The 19,118-nt window shown below is 43.2% G+C and overlaps 1 protein-coding gene across 1 annotated transcript in view; it reads left to right on the forward strand.

The window, feature by feature from the left end:
- The window catches only part of sycp1 (synaptonemal complex protein 1), a 270,092-nt gene extending 251,320 nt beyond the window's left edge, over window positions 1-18,772 (forward strand). Inside the window, exon 17 of the mRNA XM_078546139.1 lies at window positions 18,650-18,772. Within this exon, the coding sequence (XP_078402265.1) occupies window positions 18,650-18,772 (123 nt within the window). The remainder of the gene's footprint in view (window positions 1-18,649) is intronic.
- The last annotated feature ends 346 nt before the right edge of the window (window positions 18,773-19,118 follow it).

The raw sequence follows: 19,118 nt of genomic DNA on the forward strand, positions 1-19,118 counted from the left end.
TCAAAAATCCGAAGGCTGCCTGGCCGATTCGCCCGCCCGTCAACTGTAACGTTGGACGGGCAGTGAAAAATCCAGGTTAATTAGTACATTAATGGCCTTGATAGGCCTCTTAATTGTCGGCAGGCATGCCTTTGTGTGCTATTTTAGGCTTGGGCGTGTCAGGCGTGCGCCTACACGCCGAGTGAAAAACCTTGCCTGTAATTTTTTTTTGATGAGAAATGTCCACAAGATCCTAACTTCAGTTTATAAATCAATTTTACTAGGAAAATTTGATTCATTTAACATTGTTTCACTTACTGTTGTATTTTTCAAAAATGCAACTACAACGTTGGGCTGAATAATATGGTTGCCCGCCAATGGCGGGTTCTGCACCCAGAAGTCAGCGTCGTTCTGACTTCCTGGCCCGCTGTCAGTGTGTACCTGATAATACGGTAATTGCCGCGAATAAATAGCAGGGGTGGGTTAGAGACCATCAACCAGCAATGAGTGCTGGAGGGTGGGATGTCTGGCCTCAGAGGCTGCAGGCCATGGCCTGGAACAAGGTAACAGCCAGCACTTTAAAGGGCCTTCTGGCACTGGACTGTGTCAGGTGATGCATCAGATGATCAATCGAGTGCACCTATTATACATAGGGGAGAATTTTCTCCCCGCCAGGGGGGTTGTGCGGGGGCGGGTCCGGGCAGGCGCACAGCTGATTGGCACCCCTAATCGGCTGGGCGCCACCATTTTATGTGGGCGGGCCAATTAAGGCCCGCCCAGCATGATGCGTGCCCGGAAGCGCTGAGCGCTCCCTGTGCAGGCGGGGGTTGCTGCCTGAGTTGGGGAGAGAAATCTCAGAGGTGCCTCAGAGAGAATACTTTCACTTATAAAACATTGATTAAAGGTAAAAAAAAATTTTAAGGACATATCCCTGCATGTGAAACTGTCACATGAGCTGGGACATGTCCATTAATTTGATTGAAAATGTTTCAAACACTTTAAAAACGTTCATGAAACCTCATCCCGCCTGTGGATGAGGTTCCATGAAAAATGTGAAGGCTGTCTGGGTTCTTCGCCTGCCCGTCAACCTTAAGGTTGTTTGGGCAGCTCAGCTAATTGCTTTATTCGCTTTCGGCTGCATGCCCGCCGAACTGAAAATCTAAATGACGCGTGGTGACATCGGGATGCATGCCCGATGTCACCGCGTGTCATTTTACGCCTCGGTAAGTGGGCCCCGCCCCTGCTTGCTGAGCCGAAAATTCTGCCCATAGTGAAGATTTGGGCATTTTCCAGTCTGGCCAGGTAAGTCAATTTAAATTTTAACTAATCCCTGACAACCATATTAATCTTCACAGTTGGCAGAAATTTTTAAAATCAGCAAGTCTTCCACCTTTTGGCGCTGAGGAGTTGTACATTTATTGCACATTACCATGCATAGATGTCTGCGTCATCGGAGTGAGGGGAGAGGTGTTCTAGAAGGGGCAAAGCTGACCCCAGATTCAGTGAGGCTGCCCTTAGTACCCTTCTGCATGCAGCATATGATCGACGTAACCAGCTCATGCTGAGCGCTGGGAAAAGGAGGGCCAAGAGTTCACTAAACACCTTCTGTAGCAGTGGCAAGACATACAATAGAAACATTTGCCGTGGTAAAGCATCTGTGCTGTCACAGTCATTCACTTGATCACGGCCTGGGACAATAGCAGGAGCATCGCAGTGGTCCCTCAACTCATTGTTGCCCTTGTCCTCAGAGAATTGGCTGCCATCTGGCGTGTCATCGTTCTTCAAGGCATCTCCTGTTTGGACGGCGATGTTATGGAGTGCACAGCAAACCATGACCATCAGGGACACACATGAGGGGGAGTAATGTAATGCACCTCCAGATCTTTCCAGGCATTGGAATCAGATCTTTAGGAGACCGATGGTCTGTTCCACTATGGCCCTGGCGCTGGCGTGTCTCTCATTGTAACTCCTCTCCGCGTCAGGTTTGGGCACCTCATAGGCTCGTTAGCTGTCTTTTTGGTGGATAGCCCTTATCACTAGTAGCCATCCCTCCAATGAATCTGAGCCAGTGAAAAGATCTGGAATCTGAGAGTTCCTAAGGATGTATGAGTTGTGACTGCTGCCCAGGTATTTGGTGCACACCTGCATGATTATGGCCGCACACCAGCTGCACATTGATCAAATGGAAGCCCTTTCTGTTTATGAAGATGCATGGCTGTCCAGCAGGAACCTTAATGGCAATGTGTGTGCAGTCAGTGACTCTCTGCAACCTGGGGAAACCTGCAATGGCTGGAAATCCTCATGCTTTATCCATTTGACTGTGGATATCTTGCATGAAGGAGATGTAATTCTCAGCCCTTTGGAACATCGCACCTGTGAACGTCTTGATGCAATGGTGAGCAGCAGGCTGTATTATGTCACTGAGGTCTCCACAAGCTGCCTGGATTGAGCCTGTTGCAAATAAATAAAATGCCACTCTCACCTTCAATGAAACAGGCATCGGGTGGCCTCCAAGGCAGTTGAATGAGATTTCCCCTACGAGAATCTCACATAGTGGCATCACAGTCACCCTTGAAAGCTGGAGTCTTCCTCAGTGCTTAGTCTCACTCAATGGCAGGTAGCCGAATTGCTGCCTGTAAACCTTTAGATTCGTCTGCACCTCTGGTGAGGGTTTCTGAGCTCCTCCTGACCATCAAGTGTCTTGTGCATATTTGTCCTCTTCCTGAGGAACCACATCACCCTGAGCCTCCCTGTGTTCCATTCTTCCTCTCACCCTTCTCCTTCCCTTCCTCCTGATCCTTCTCTCCTCCTTACTGGATGTGCATCTCCAACGGAGACAATAGTCCCCATTTATCTCAAACACTTTTTATCCCTCACCCCTGGGTAATGGACAGGACAATATTCCATCAAAAGAGCCCTCTGACCCTGAGGAGAATTCTCCTCATGAAAAGTATCCAAAAGGTTTCTCAGTCCACTCAAATGAGCAGTCCCTGGAGTCAATAGAGTTTGAACTGCAAAGCTAAGACTCTGGGCTCAGCTGCAGTTTTAAAACCCGCCCAAACAAGCTTGCCCTTAAAAAAGCAGATTCCCCACCTGTCGTAAATCTCACCCTAAAGGCGTATTATTGCCTCCTGACTATTATTGCAGTGACATCGCTAGTTAATTAGCTGAATTGCCTATTAAATTGACATTTAGATAACATGGGCAGGTTCTCAACATTTTGACCCACCCACGTGCTGTATTATTGTAAACCGGCATGATGATGTCGTCAATGACGCCCAATGTCATCACACCCCATAATACGCTCCACAAAGCGGGAAATGTTCCCGATCATGGAACATAAAATTCAGCTCGTTAAGTGAGGAATCCCTGTAGATTAAGGGAATGAGCAAAACTGTGGAAATGGATTTCAGTCTCGACAAGTGTGAGATCATTAAATTTGGATCTAAAATGAACACAGAATGCTTTCTAAATTATTAAAAAAACGAGAAATAGTGGAGGTCTAAAGAGACTTGGAGATTCATGTACAAAGATTATTAAAATTTCATGGAAAGGTACAGCAATTAATCAAAAAGGAGAATGGAATGATGAGCTTTATGTGCTTTGGAGTAGACATCATGGTACAGCTATACAAACCCTAGTTAGACTACATCTGGAGTACCATGTTCAGTTCTGGGCACCATACCTTGGAAAAGATATATTGGTCTTGGAGGGAGTGCATTATAGATTCAATAGAATGATAACTGAACTGTAAAGGTAAAATTACTAGGATAAATTACACAAACTAGTACTGTATTCCCTGGAATTTAGAAGATTAAGGGGCAATTTTATCAAAGTTTTCAAGCTATTAGGGAGAACTAACAGGAGCATGAGGAAAACAAACACTTAGCCAAAGGGCCACTGCCTCTGAGTTTTCTCTCAGCAAACTTGAAAAGTATGTGAAAGATATTGTTACTCTCATTGCTGGATCCTCCATAAATCCAAGTCAGCCAGTCAGAAAAGCTCCCCAAAATCAACCATGGTTTTGAAAGATACTGAAATGATCAGTGATCCTATCAAAGGCCCCCGCAATGCTAATCGTATGAAAAGTTGGCTACTTTTAGGTTTGTACAGAGTCCACCTATCTAACAGGTGGGGCTTAATGACAATTTGTGTTTGCCTTCTCTATTTTTATCTGAGCCACACTGAATTAGTTGTTAATGAACACTTTAAGGAGTTAATAGTACGAAACTGTAGGGAACAGTCAATTCTACTGTAAAACTGCACAGATGTCAATGGAGTGTGAGTTTGGCAAGAAAGATTTGAACACATCAGGTGTGACAAGTAAAGTTGGTGAGCTGCAGGCACAGTAGGAATATGACGTGGCGATAATGGAGACCTTGCTCAAAAGAAAGGACAGGACTGGGTACTAAATATTCCATGATAGAAGGTATTCAGGAAAGATAGGAAAGGAAAGGAAAAAGGAGGAGTGGCAGTATTGATTAAGGAGAATATCACAGTACTGAAGAGAGAAGACATTCAAAAATCCAATAGAATCTATTTGGTTAGATCCAAGAAACAATAGAGCTACCATTACACTACTGGGTGTATTTAATATGCCATCAACCAGTGGGAAAGATATAGAGGAGCAAATTTTAAGGGTAATTAGAAAGGTGCAGAAACTATAGACTGGTGATAATGGCAGACTTGAATTATCCTATTATATACTAGGATAGAAATAGTTAAAGGGCAGAGAGGGGGAAGGGCTTCTAAGGTTTGCTCAGCAGAATTTTCAAAATCAGTATGTTTCTAGTTCAATGAAGAAGGAGGCATTGTTGGTCTACCTCATTCCCCAAAATCAGATCCAAGTGAATAAAGTGTCAGTAGGAGAACTTTTAGGGGAACGTGATCATAATTTCATAAGGTTTAGGTTAGCTATGAATAAGGACAAAGAGTAATCCAGGGTAAAAACAATTAATTGGAGGAGGGACATTTTCAATGAGGTGAGAAGGCATCTGACCCAGAAATATTGAAATCAAAGATTGGCAGAGAAAACTATAAGATAACATTGGGTTTCCTTTAAAGAAGAGATATTTCGGGAATTGTTGAGGTACGTTCCCACAAGGGGAAAAGGTAGGACAAAGTCAGAGCTCCCTGGATGATGAAATAGATTGAGAGTAAGATGAAGCAGAAAAAGAGTGCACATGACAGAGGCCAGTTTAATAATATAAGTGAGAACCAGGTTGAATGTAGAACATTCAGAGGGGAAGTGAAAAAGGAAATCAGGAAGGCAAAAAGAAAGTATGAGAAGAAACTAGCAGCTAATGTAAAAGAAAATCCAGAAGTGTACGATAGGCATATAAATAGTAAAAGAGTGGTAAAAGGAGGTATAGCGCTGATCAGAGACCAGACGATTTATATATGGAGGCAAAGGTATTTTGCTTCTGGCCTTACCAAGGAAGATGATGCTTCCAAAGTCATAGTGAAAGAGGAGGTAGTTGAGACATTGGATGAGTTAAAACATAAATAAAAAGGAGGTATTAGAAAGACTGCACTTGAAGCTGATATTTCCCTCAGACCGGGATACCCATGGATACTGAAGGAAGGAAGGGTGGAAACTGCAGAGGTACTGGCCATAATCTTCCAATCTTCCTTAGATACAAGGGTGCTGCCAGAGAACTGGAGGATTGCAAATGTTACACCCTTGTTAAAAAAGATTGTACGGTTAAGTCCAGCAAATATAGGCTAGTTGATTTAATCTCGGTGTTGGGAAAGCTTTTAGAAATGGTAGTCTGGGAAAAAATTAACAGTCATTTGGACAAATATAGATTAATTGAGGGAAGCTAGCATGCATTTGTTAAGGGCAAATCGTGTTTGACTAATTTTATTGAGTATTTTGATGAGGTAACATAGAGGGCTGATGATGGAAATGTAGTTGATGTAGTATACATGAACTGCCAGAAGACACTTGATAAAGTGCCACATAACAGGCTTGTCCAAAAATTTAAAGCCCATGGAATAAAAGGAACATTGGCAGCATGGATGAGAAGTTGGCTGAGTGACAGGAAGCAGAGAGCAGTGGTAAAGAGTTGTTCTGCAGATTTGAGGAAGTATGAGGACCAGCTTCGCTTAATCTATATTAATGTTCTAGACTTGGGTGTGCAGGGCATAATTTCAAAATTTACCAATGACAAGCATTATGAATTGTGAGGAGGATAGAGACAGACTTTAAGAGGACATAAGACAGGCTGGTGGAGTGTGAAAACGCTTCATGGAATTTCTGGAAATTTACTGCAGTGAATTGTTTGTAATATAATTTGTTAGGAAGAACGAGGAGAAGCAACATAAAATAAAGTATACAACTCTAAAGATAGTGCAGGAGCAGAGATTATATGTGCACAAACCATTAAATGTGACAGGGCAGGTTGTGAAAGTGGTTAATAAGGCAAATGGGTCATGGGCTTTATTAATGGGGGCATAGAGTACAAAGGTAAGGAGGTTATGGTAAACCGTTATAAAACACTGGCTCAGCCTCAACTGGTATATTGTGTCCAATTCTAAGCACTACACTTTCAGAAGGATGTGAAGGCATTAGGGAGGATGCAGAAAAGATTTACAAGAATAGTTCCAGAGATGAGGGACTTTAGTTAAGAGGATAGATTGGAGAAGCTGGGATTGTTCCCCTTGGAGAAGAGAAGGTTGAGAGAAGATTAGATAGAGGTATTCAAATTATGAATAGTAAAAGAAGCAAAGGTGACATGAGGAAAAGCGTTTATATGTAACAAGTGGTTAGGATCTAGTATGAATTGCCTGAGAGTGTGGTGGAGGCAGATTCAATTCTGGCATTCAAAAAAGAATTGGATGATTATCTAAAGAGAAAATATCTGCAGGGCTTTGGGGAAAAGGTGGAGTGGGACTGGCTGAGTTGCTTTTGTAGAGATCCGGCACAGACATGACAGGGCCATTAGCCTTCTATAACCATTCTATGGGCGGAATCGTCCCAGATTTACACTAAGTGCGGTAGCAGGCGGGTAAAATGACGTTTTACCCGCCGCCGCAATGCATGTTTTCACATTGTATCGTCCCAAACCCGCCGCGTTAGTGATGCATTCCCAGGAAACACGCCGTTTCCATGGTGGATGGGCTCTCATTCGCCTGCTAAGCCATCACCTCGCTGCTTCATCACATCAGGCACCATATTTAAAGTCCAGCCACGCACACACATCTCAGTGCTTCCAGCCCATGGCTACTGCAGGGAACATGTCCACAAAAGGCAAAGAGACTGCAGCCCCCAGGTTTAGTGATGTGTCACTGCAACACCTTTTGGTAGCCGTGGAGGCCTGCCGCGATACCCTCTACCCCCGCTCTGGCCACAGGATGGCCAGCGGCGTGATCAACCAGGCTTGGGAGGCGGTGGCAGTGGTGATCAGTGCCAATGCTGCACAGAAGAGGTTGGCCATCCAATGCAGGTAGAGGATGAATGATCTCATTGTGCAGCGAAGGTATGGCAACAATCTCATCACTCTAAGCTCACTCACTCAAGCCCATCACACATTCAGTGGCATCTCACTCCCTGCCAGCTAAAGGGATATCACTACCCATTCTCACACACATAACCTTGCATGTCCATCTGGCCTCATCTCCTCTGGAGATTGCCTCCTCAGCCCTCACCATCTTGAGGCCACTCGCACAGATCAACCTGTGGCCCCAGACACACCCTGGGTTACCCTCCTTCCTCAGTACAGCCCTGATCCTGCAGCCTCTTCCTTTGCCCTAAGGCCACTTCTCCCTCTTCGCCAAGCAAGCCCTAGCCCTGCAGCCATAGAAAAGCCACCCACATTTGACTGATCTGGTAGGTAGATGCCTGCCGTGAGCCCCCCTAAAAGTGATGTGGTACTGTCTGTGAAGCCTGGCACTGACGACTATGAGTGCTGACTGAAGCAAGGTAGGCAAACAAACCTTGAAGTCCTGAGCGAAGTGCAGCCCACCAGGCACATGTCATTTATGTGCTGTTGTGAAACACATCGGTGTGTTTTCCTGTCAACATGGGTGGATGATCCGCCGGGGGCGGGTGGTGGGACAATTCTGGTGGGCAGGCCTAATAATGATATGCTGATGTATTACAATGAGGTTCCCAATGTCCGATGGCGGATAACATGGCCCACCATTGGCAAGATGAGCGTACGATTGCGAACTGGTTTCACGCCGTTATGAAACCGATCACGCCATATTCTGTGCTCACGCTACCAAACACACCGAACGCCTGCAAGCATGGAAAATCCGGCCTATGATTTTATCACAAGCAAATGATCACCTAAAACTGTGGTTGGCAAAGACAAATGCTATTGCATGTAAAATCAACCACCAAATTAAATCTGTATGCGTGTTTATATTTTGTACTTGTAACAACAATGTTTTTTCATATAGCACCTTTAACATAATAAAACATTCTGAAATTCTTCAAAGGAGTGATCTAAAGCAAAATTTGACACCGAGCACCATAAAGAGAGATTAGGGCAAATGACCAAAAATGTTTGAGCCACGCATGACCACTAACACCGCCTACTTCCACCTCCATAACCTCGCCCGACTCTGCCCCATCTCAACTCTTTTGCTGCTGAAAGACTCATCCATGCCTTCGTTACCTCTGGATTTGAGTATTTCGACGCACTCCTGATGGGCCTCCTGCATTCCAGCCGCCATAAACTTGAGGCCATCCAAAATCCTGCAGCTCGTGTCTTGATTCACACCATCCCATTCACCCATAGTCCTTGTCCTCACTGACCTACATTGGCTCCCAGTTAAGCAACACCTCTATTTTAAAATTCTCATCCTTATTTTCAAATCCTTCCTTGGCCTTGCTCTTCCCATCTCTGTAATCTCCACCCATTCTTCTCTGTTCCCCTAATTCTGACCTCTTGAGCATTCATGATTTTCATCACTCCACCTTTGGTGGTCACGCCTTCTGCTGCCACGGACCTATATTCTGGAAGACTCTCCAGGTGTTGCTTAACTGGGAGCCAATGTAGGTCAGTGAGGAATGGTCGATAGGCCATTTCCAACAAGAGACAACCTAACCATCGCTCCTTGACATCCAATGGCATTACCATCACTGAATCCCCCACGATCAACATCCTGGGGGTTACCATTGACCAGAAACTGAACTGGACTAGCCATATAAATAATGTGACTACAAGAGCTGGTCAGAGGCTAGGAACTCTGTGGTGAGTAACTCACCCCCTGACTCCACAAAGTCTGTACACCATCCAATAGGCACAAGTCAGGAGTATGATGGAATACTCTCCACTTGCCTGGATGAGTACAGCTCCAACAATACTCAAAAAGCTTGACACCATCCCGGACAAAGCAGCCCGCTTGATTGGCACCCTATCCACAAACATTCACTCCCTCCACCACCAATGCACAATGGCAGCAGTGTTTATCATCTACAAGATGCACTACAGGAACTCTCAAAGACTCCTTAGACAGCATGTTCCAAACCCACGACGCTACCATCTAAAAGGACAAGGGCAGCAGACACACAGGAACATCACCATGTGGATGTTATGCTCCAAGCCACTCACTATCCTGACTTGAAAATATATTGTCGTTCCTTTACTGTCGCTGAGTCAAAATCATGGAACTCCCTCTCTAACAGCACTGTGGCTGTACATTGTGGCACCACATGGACTGCAGTGATTTAAGAAGGCAGCTCACCATCACCTTCTCAAGGATGATTACGGATGGGCAATAAATGCTGGCCTAGCCAGCGATGCCCACATCCTATGAATGATTTTTTTAAAAAGTGAAAATGGAACCAGGTGAGTGGAGTCCCACCCAACAGTATCATTGTGAAGAGGCAGTAGCGGAGGATGTTCTGGTCAGTCACATCAAAGGCTGCAGAGAAGTTGAAGAGAACAAGGAAGGCCAGTTTGCCTTTGAAGAAGGATGTATCATGCGTGGTTAACTAAGGAACTTAACGATGGAATCAAATTGAATGAAAAGGTGTACAATGCTGTGAGGATTAGCCGTAGACAAGAAGATTAGGAAAGTTTTAGAAACCAGCAAAGGATGACTAAAATAAAAATAAAGGGGGAGAAAGTAGAGTACAAGAGAAAACTAGGACAGGAAGAGCTTCTACAGGCAAATAAAAATGACAATAGCTAAAGTGAGCATTGGTCCCTTTGAAGGTAAGACTGGGAAATAAGGAAACGGCAGAGGCTTTGAACAAGTATTTTGTATCTGTTTTCACAGTAGAAGACGTAAAAAGCACCCCGAAATTAGTAGAAAATCAAGAGGCAAAAAGGAGGGAGAAATTTGAAACAATCACTATCACTAAAGAAAAAATACTAGGAAGACTATTCTGAGTAAAGGCTGAGAAGTCTCCTGGACCCGATGGCCTGCATCCTAAAAGGAAATGGCAGCAGAGATAGTGGATACATTGGTTGAAATCTTTCAAGATTTTCTGGGAAGTTCTTAGGGGATTGGAAAACCGTGGATGTAATGCCTGTATTCCAGAACGAGGGAGACCGAAAGCAGGAAACAGTAGACCAGTTAGCCTAACATCTATCATTGGGAAAATGCTAGAATTCATTATTAAGGAGGTAGTAGTAGGGCATTTAGAACATCATAATACAATCAATTATCAAGCATGGTTTTTTGAAAGGGAAATGATTTGACATAAAGGTCACCAAGCAGGGTGAATAAAGGGGAACCGGTATACGTAACGTATTTGGATTTCTAAAAGACAATCATTAAGGTGCCACATAAAAGGTTACTACACAAGATAAAACCTCAGTTTTGGGGGTGATATAGTAGCATGGTTTGAGGATTGCTAACGCAGTGGGACCGGCAAGCAATTGAAATCTCCATTCACATTGGCAGGACCAGAAGGTCCCTTTGGCATGAGGGACTGGAGAATTCCGGCCAGTGGGTCGGTATAAATGTGTCATTTTCAGGTTTGCAAACTGTAATTAGTAGAGTGCCAGTGGAGCGATCAATACTAGGGCCTCAACTATTTATGATCTATTTGCTGACAATACAAAGACAGCTAGGAAATCAACTTGTAAGATGGCTACAAAGAGGCTGTAAAGGGATATAGATAGATTAAGTGAGTGGACAAAAGTTTGGCAGATGCTGTATAATGATGTTTGGCAGGAAGAATAGAAATTAGGAGAATATTATTTCAACGGAGAGAGGCTGCAGGCAGAATCGTCCCAGATTTGTACTAAGTGCAGTAACGGGTGGGAAAAAGGACGTTTTACCCACTGACCGCAATGGTGAGTTTTCACACCGTATTGTCCCAATCTCACTTCATTAATCATGCATTTCTGGGAAACATAGCATTTAGGAGGTGGGGGGCCTCCGATTCGCCTGCCACGCTGTCACCTTGTCACTTTCTCATGCCAGGCGCCATATTTAAAGTGCAGCCACGCGGACACTTCTCAGTGCTTCCAGGACTGCTACACAGAAGACATGGCTCTGGAAGGCAAAAAGACTGCAGCTCTCCGATTCAGTGATGCACCCACGGGATGCCTTCTGGACATTGTTGGAGCCTGCTGCGATGTCCTCTATTCCCATTCTGGCCACAGGAGGCCCATCAGTGTCACCACTCTGACTTGGGAGGCAGTGGCAGTGGTGGTCAGTGCCAATGCTGCGCAGAAGAGGTTCGCCATCCAGTGCAGAAAGAGGATGAATGATCTCATCCATGCTGCCAGGGTAAGGCAGCCATCTCATCACTCTAAACTCACAATCTCATAAGCCCATCACACATTCACTGGCATCTTTCTCACTGCCAGCTCAAGGGACATCACCACTCACTCACACACACCCTCATATCTCCATCTGGTCTCATCTCCTCTGGAGACTGCCTCCTCAGTCCTCATCCTCTTGAGACCACTTGCGCAGATCAACATGTGCCCCCACACACACCCTGGAATATCCCCCTTTCCCAGTAATGCCCTAGCCCTGCAGCCTGTTCCCTTGCCTGAGGCCCCTTCTCCCCCTTCCCCAAGCAAGCCATAGCCTTGCAGCCGTTGAAAAGCCACCCCGCCTTATGGTCAGTTTCGTAAGTAGAGACCTGCCCATGAGCCTCCCTAAAAGTGATGTGGTGTTGCCTGCGAAGCCTGGTGCTGATGACTGCAAGTGCTACCCGAAGCAAGGTGGGAAAACAAGCCTCGAAGCAACCGAGTGAAGTGCAGCTTGCCAGGTCCACATCGCTTATGTTCAGGTGTGAAACACAATGGCGTGCAATCATGCCGACGTGCCCAGATGATCCAACGTTAGGTGATGATTCTAGCGAGCAAGGCTTATAATGATATGCAGATGTATTGAAAGGAAGTTCCTGATGTCCGGTGGCGGGAAAGGCGGCTCGCCATTGACAGGCGGAGGGGACGATCGCAAACTGGTTTCATGACATTGTGAAACCGATTTTTGGTCTTCCCGCCATATTGTCCACTCACGCCCGCCATGATGCCCCACGCCAAGGGGCATGGAAAATTCTGCCCTGGGTGTACTTATATATTTATCACATAAAGCTAGCCTAATGGTATAGCAAGTAAATAGGAAGACAAATGAAATGTTGGCCTTTATTGCAAGGGGGATGAAGTATAAAAGTAAGGAAATCTTGCTACAAGTGTACAGGGGATAGGTGAGACTGCACCTAGAGTACTGCGATAAAAACAAAGTGCTGAAAAACTCAGCAGGTCTGACAACATCTATGGAGAGAGAAACTGAGTTAATGTTGGTTTCAAAATGACTTTTCTTCAGAACTGAGGTACAGAGTGCCTAGGGTACTGTGTATAGTTTTGGCCTCCTTACATAAGGAAGGATATACTTGCATTGGAAGCAGTTGAGAAAAGGTTCACTAGACTGATTCCTAGTTTGAAGGGGTTGTTTTATGAGGTAAGATTGAGCAAGTTGGGCCTATACTCATTGGAGTTTAGAAGAATCAGAGCTGATCTTGTTAAAACATATTAAGATTCAGAGAGGGCTTGACAGGGTAGATGCTGAGAGGATGTTTCCCACGGAATCTCAAACTAGGAGACACAGTTTAAAATTAAGTGATAAGTTCCAACAGTTGTTTAGAAATGGAGACCGAAACCAAGACAGACTCCTTCAGACAGAGTTAAACAACCTAATAATTAGCAATTGAACTTATTTAACTGTTTCCTTCCCTAACAGATTCCCCTCTTCCTAAAAGAAAGTATTCCTGAGTTTGTATCATCACACAAAAAAAGTAATAACAACATCAGTATATATTTTTCCATTCAATAAATTGACCTTATTCCCCTCCTTAAAAATAAAAAGAAGTTCTTTTTCTTAAAGAAAAAGGCTTCCCTCTTTGAGGATCTCTAGTAACTTCTTTTGGTGAAGCAGTTAGATAATTGGTAGCTACTATCAGTCCATTTGATCTTGGCAATCTCCTTATTCTCAAGCATCTGTTTTAAGCTTGCAATGTCAATTCTCAATCTCTTTTCATTAATGCACTTTGTAGAGTGAACATTTTCCCAGAGTGACTTGTTATCAATAAGACATTCGATAGGTACCGTTCCCAAATACTCTTTTCCACTTAAAACTTCAGTCAGTATCTTTGATATTAAGAATGCCATATCTACCGCCTGAACAAAGGTGAGTGTCTCCGCTGCTAACGTACTTTTTACAACTCTTTGTATCTTTTTAGATTCCCATGCCAAAGGGCAGCATTTGTCTTTCTTCCCCCCATGAGAAATATTCTAAAGCCTCCTGCACATGAGAATTCATCACATAGATTTGCATAAGACGCATCACTGAACGCAATCAGTTTCATTTTTCTAATATCGCCCAAAGATGGGAATTTCAAAACGCACTGCTCCATTTTAAAATGTGTCAATGTTTTGTTTGCCCGAATGATTTCTTTAATCTGGGGATTGTTCATTTTAGTGCTCAATTCCAAAATGTCAAAACTGACGTCTGGCCATTTTTGTTTGCCTAGCCAATTGAGTTGCCTAATTAGACTTCTGAGTTCCCCTTTTTCTGTTTCAGAAACCGCTGTATCTCCCTGGGAGGCCCTGCCACAACTAATTGCAATGAGATTGGCGTTATCTAAATAGGATTGCTGATGTAAAAGGATGTGTAAAAGGAACTCTGCCTGAGTTCCAATCCGATGTACTTAAAAGCACCAGAAGCCTGACTTCCAATTTTAAACTCCTTTCTGAGTCCATTAACGACAACTGTTTCAAATTCCCTCAAAACCCCACAAAAAAAAATCATCTATATGTATCATAAAGATGCCTGCAAGTTTCCGTCCATGGTGCCAATAAAACATTGCCAGGTCTGCTTCCAACTGAAGACAGCCCAACTTTAACAAAACTGACCTCAGTGAAAAATACCAAACTCTCGAGGCATCATTTAAACCATATACACATTTATTTAGCTTCCAGAGAGTCCCTTCTGCATTTGGCACCTCTTTTGGTGGACAGAGAAAAACTTCCCTTTGAAGTTGGTGTCACTGCAAAAAAAGCGGCTTTAATATCAATGGACGTCCATTCCCAAGCATTTGTAGCTAATAGAGCTAAAAAGATCTTCAGCATAACATTCCTTGCCGCACGCGAGTCTACTCCTATATCCCGGTCACCCAATTTTTCTTCTAACTCTCGTACCAGTAGCCTGGCTTTAACTTTATAAGTCCCATCAGGAAGCACCTTTTCCGTGCATATCCATCTATGAGACAGAGCTGGTTGTCCCCTATCTGGCACCTGTGTATACCCCAGATTCTTTCCAACTATGTAGTTCTTGCTGTTTGGCATCCTTTATTAATTTATCATCTAATTTGTTTGAAGCTACAATGACTTCTTGATCACATAAGCTTCTGCTCCTTGTAGTGTTACCTGTTTGTGCCATATTCCTTGACCTTGTTAAGCTACGCCCTCTATCCTGCCTTCTATCATGCTCCAGACTGTCACTGTTTGATCTCCCTTTCCCATATATAGATATTCTTTCAACAGTTCGCAATCTCTTTGGAGAGGCATGTTCACTCCCAGGCCCACTATCTACACTGATACTGCGTTTCCGTGCTTTCCATTTCATGTTCCCAATCCATAAGCCTAATCTCCTGTCCTTTATCTCGTACATTTAACCAGCTTTTATATTTTCCAATGGCCTTTCCTCCTCTACCTACAATCATCGCATCACACCATTGACTGGCCCCTTCTGGCAAGTATGTAACTTTAGTGCCAGCTTTCGACAGTTGTCCTCTGGGACAAATTGCTTCATCTTCTTTGCCCAAATTACTGTCTCCACCTTCAGATACCCTGTCAATTTCAGCTACCTGGTCCTCACAATCATGCAACATATGGGTATGAGAAGTACATGGTTCGTTGTTCCTTCCTACCCTTTCCGAACCTGCAAATTGTAGTCTGCGCCAACTAACCTTGATGAGTTTACCCGAATAGTCTGGTTCCCATGTTGTAAAACGACCGTTTTACCATCTTTACCTATAATCTCTCCCGGGTCTTTCCACTCATTAAGTCCTTCTTTCTTATAGCATACCATGTCTCCCTGATTGAAAATAATTTCTGATGGTCATACATTGTGTGTTAGAGCTCACCGAATTCTTTGAAACTTTGGTTTTAAGGAATGCTCTTGTACTCACGTGCAGTGCGTTTAAATGCTCAGAAAAGGTAGACCTTATTGTAGTTCCCTCTCAAGCTGCAGGATGATCACTCAGGAATGAAGGAATTTTTGGGTTTCTACCAAAATCCCACAAATATGGACTGTAGCCCCCACCATCTGCAGTGAATTCTTGGCGCGGACAGCCCATGCTCGAGCTGATGTTAATTTACCGCTTGGTCTATCCGCCAATATTTTATGTAGCATCTCATTTATAACCGCGTGATTCCTTTCACACACTCCATTACTAAAGGGGCTTTCAGCTGTGGTATTCATAACTATTCATGTTTTCGCACATACCCTGGAACTCGTCGTTAGCAAAGTCGCCCCCATTATCAAGGAGGAATTTCGCTGGTAGTCCCAATCCGGTCCCTATCCACTTCTCCGTTCCTGATCCACAATTATTTTCTTTTCTTTACTGTATATGATTATCGACTGGCTAAACCTTGTTGCCAAATCTATGAAATGTAAAATAAAAATGTTCTTTTTATCCCACACTTTTAAATCCTACGCCACAACTTAATTGAAATCTCGCTAAAGGTAGACTTGCTAAAGGTGTTCTTCTGTATTTCTTACATATATCACATCTATCGCTTATCTCCTCTATAAGTTCAGCGTACTCTCCATCCCTTATTTCTGCCTCCCTTAGCAAAATTTTAATCTTTGCGAAGAAGGGTGGGCAAACTGCTGATGCCGTTTTAACACAATTTGCTTTTTGTCTTCCTATCCCCTGATACTAATAACACTTCTTTAATCTCCTTAGTAGAAAAGTTAGGTTTCATTAAAGGAATACAGTAGTGTTCAGATTGCATAAATTGTAGATCCACAGGTTTTCCAAACATAATGGCCTTGTCATTTTCCATGTCCAGCTTCATTTGTGCTTTCTTCATCGATGGTCTGCTCAATAGTAATGGTATTTTGCTAGAAACGACATCTGTTCTGATGAAATGATTGACTCCAGCTATCTTACAGGGAATCATTACCCTTTTTAAAGATTTTAGGGTATTATCATCTCCAAATCTAAAACTGGTGGAACCCTCAAATTCTTTCAGCTTATTCCGGTCCTTGTCATTTAAGGAGTCCAGGTAGCGTTTTAACCAGTCTATTCCACAGACTGTAGACGTGCATCTGCTATCTAGCACTGCACAGTGGAAGGACCCTGCAACCAAGGCATTCATCACCGGGCTGAAACTTTTTGTAACTAATACAATGCCCTCTCTTTGATCAATATCTCCATCTTCTTCTGAGTCTTCTGTCTCATGTTTAATTTCGAATACCTTATTATATCGTTTAGGACAGCTCATTGCATAATGGTATTTTGAATCACATCTAAAACACCGATTGACCACACCCTGGGCATTCCTGGGATTCATTCTTTTGTTGTAGATGCCTGATACTTTTCTTCTGCCATAATTGTCCACGGTGTTTCTGCCCCCATTGTTTCTAGTTACAAATCTCCTTTCGTCCTGATGCCTGAGTCCTTTTCTAAACGATCTCGCCATCCCATTAACATTGTATCCTCCATTTTCTGCCTTACCCCCAAATGGCTCATGTGTGCCATGAACGCTGCGGAAAGGAATGTTTCCTGAAGATTTTTTTTTTTTAAGAGCTTCTGACATCTGTTCTAGCAGTGTGTGTCTTTCTGCAAACTTAACTCCCATTAGAACTAGAAATCTTCGATACTTTGGCACAGTCTACTAACTTGAATGCCAGCACCAATTGGGGAATTTCTAGATGGAAATTTTGCAATCTTGCATATAGTCTACTGAATTCCATTTTGTAATCTTCTGTGGAATTTTCTTCCAACTTTCTAAACTTGTCAAAATCAGACCATGCTTCATAAGCACTTAATAAATCATCTTTTTGATAGATCTTACCCATAAAATCTAATAAAGTTTCCAAACCTTCATCTGTGTCCAAATGCTCAAGCTTCAACTCCGAAAATACTTTGCATCTTATTTTGCTTTCATATGGTAGCTTAAATGCCAAAGCCATCCCCTGTTTTTTCTTTGCAAGAACGTAACCCGTGTCACATGGTTACTTCATTTTTCCATTGGTCATATGGTTGATGCTCAGAAAACATTGTTGGGTAATCATACCCCGACACTCTACATTTTGATTCAGCCATTTTTTTCTGTGTTTTTTTGGAGTGACTCGAAACCACGCCAAATACAGTCTTTTGGCCAAAGAAAGCTTAGTTTTCAATCTTCTTACTTACAAGCAAGAACCATCATCTGTTACCACTGATAAGTTCCAACAGTCACTTAGAAATTAAGACCGCAACCAAGACAAACTCCTTCAGACAGAGTTTTATTGTTTGTCATAAATCTCTCCACCAACCCAATTGGTTTCAGCTGTTATTCCTTTTATACAACCAAATGGGTATTTAGTTAACCTAATAATTAGCAATTGAACTTCCTTAATTGTTCCTTCCCTAACAATAAGGAGTCTCCCATTTAAGACAGAGATGAGCAGGAATTTCTTCTCTCAGACAGTCTTTGGAATTCTCTTCTCTAGATAGCAATGGAGGCTGGGTCATTGAATATGTTCAAGGCTGAATTAGACAGACCTTTGATCCACAAGAGTTGTGGGGGCAGGCATGAAAGTGGAAATTAGACCACAATCAGGTAAACCATGAGCTTATTGAATTGGAACAGGCTCGAGGGGCCGGATGGCCTATTCCTACTTATACTCCATATAATTTTATGATCACTCTTATATAGGATGCCATTTATGTCTCTGATAATAGCCGTGACAAAGGCAGAACCTAACTGGAGCGATTCAAACATGGTAGTTCCAGGAGCATTGGATGTGGGTTTTGGAGCAGATAACACATTCAGCTACTTTGGCGAGGAAAGGGAAGTTGGACATGGGATGGTAATTTGCAACAGCAAGACATAGCTAAAAATAGATGAAGTTGGTAACTTATCTGCTGTTATATACTGTTGAAAGAAAGTGTCAATTATGTAAAGTGAGCAAATAACTTGAATTTGAGAAAAAAGATAATCCCAGTTATCAAAACATTGATAATTTTCTTTCACAGTCCAAAAATTTACAAAATGAAGTTAAGAAGAAGGAGAAATTAATGAAGACAATGGAGAATAAGGTAAAGGCAGAAAAAAGCTTTGTAAAGCTTACATGCATCATAAACAAGGCACAGCAGTGAAATATATTTTCAAACATAATTCTAACAAAGTGAAATAATGAACAGTTTTTAATAGCAACTAGAGATATAGAGCTGGATATTAACTTGGAGGTCGGCATGGACCTGAGGCGCTGTTTTGAGGCTGGGAAAACCTGGAAAATCAGGTTTCTTCCAGGTCCTGTTGAATTTAATGGAAGGACCTGATCACCACTTTTTATCTCCATTTCGTGGCCGCCACAGCCAGTGAGATTGAGAGGCTGGCTGGCTGTTAGTCGAGTAGGCTTTCAGCACCAGGTCAGAGCTAGAGAGGAGAGGAAGTGAGAGATTGGAAACACCTCCGGGAGGTCAGAAGGGTTGGTGGTGGAGG

Source organism: Cetorhinus maximus, chromosome 8 (genome assembly GCF_964194155.1).
Source record: "Cetorhinus maximus chromosome 8, sCetMax3.hap1.1, whole genome shotgun sequence".
Lineage (NCBI taxonomy): Eukaryota > Metazoa > Chordata > Chondrichthyes > Lamniformes > Cetorhinidae > Cetorhinus > Cetorhinus maximus.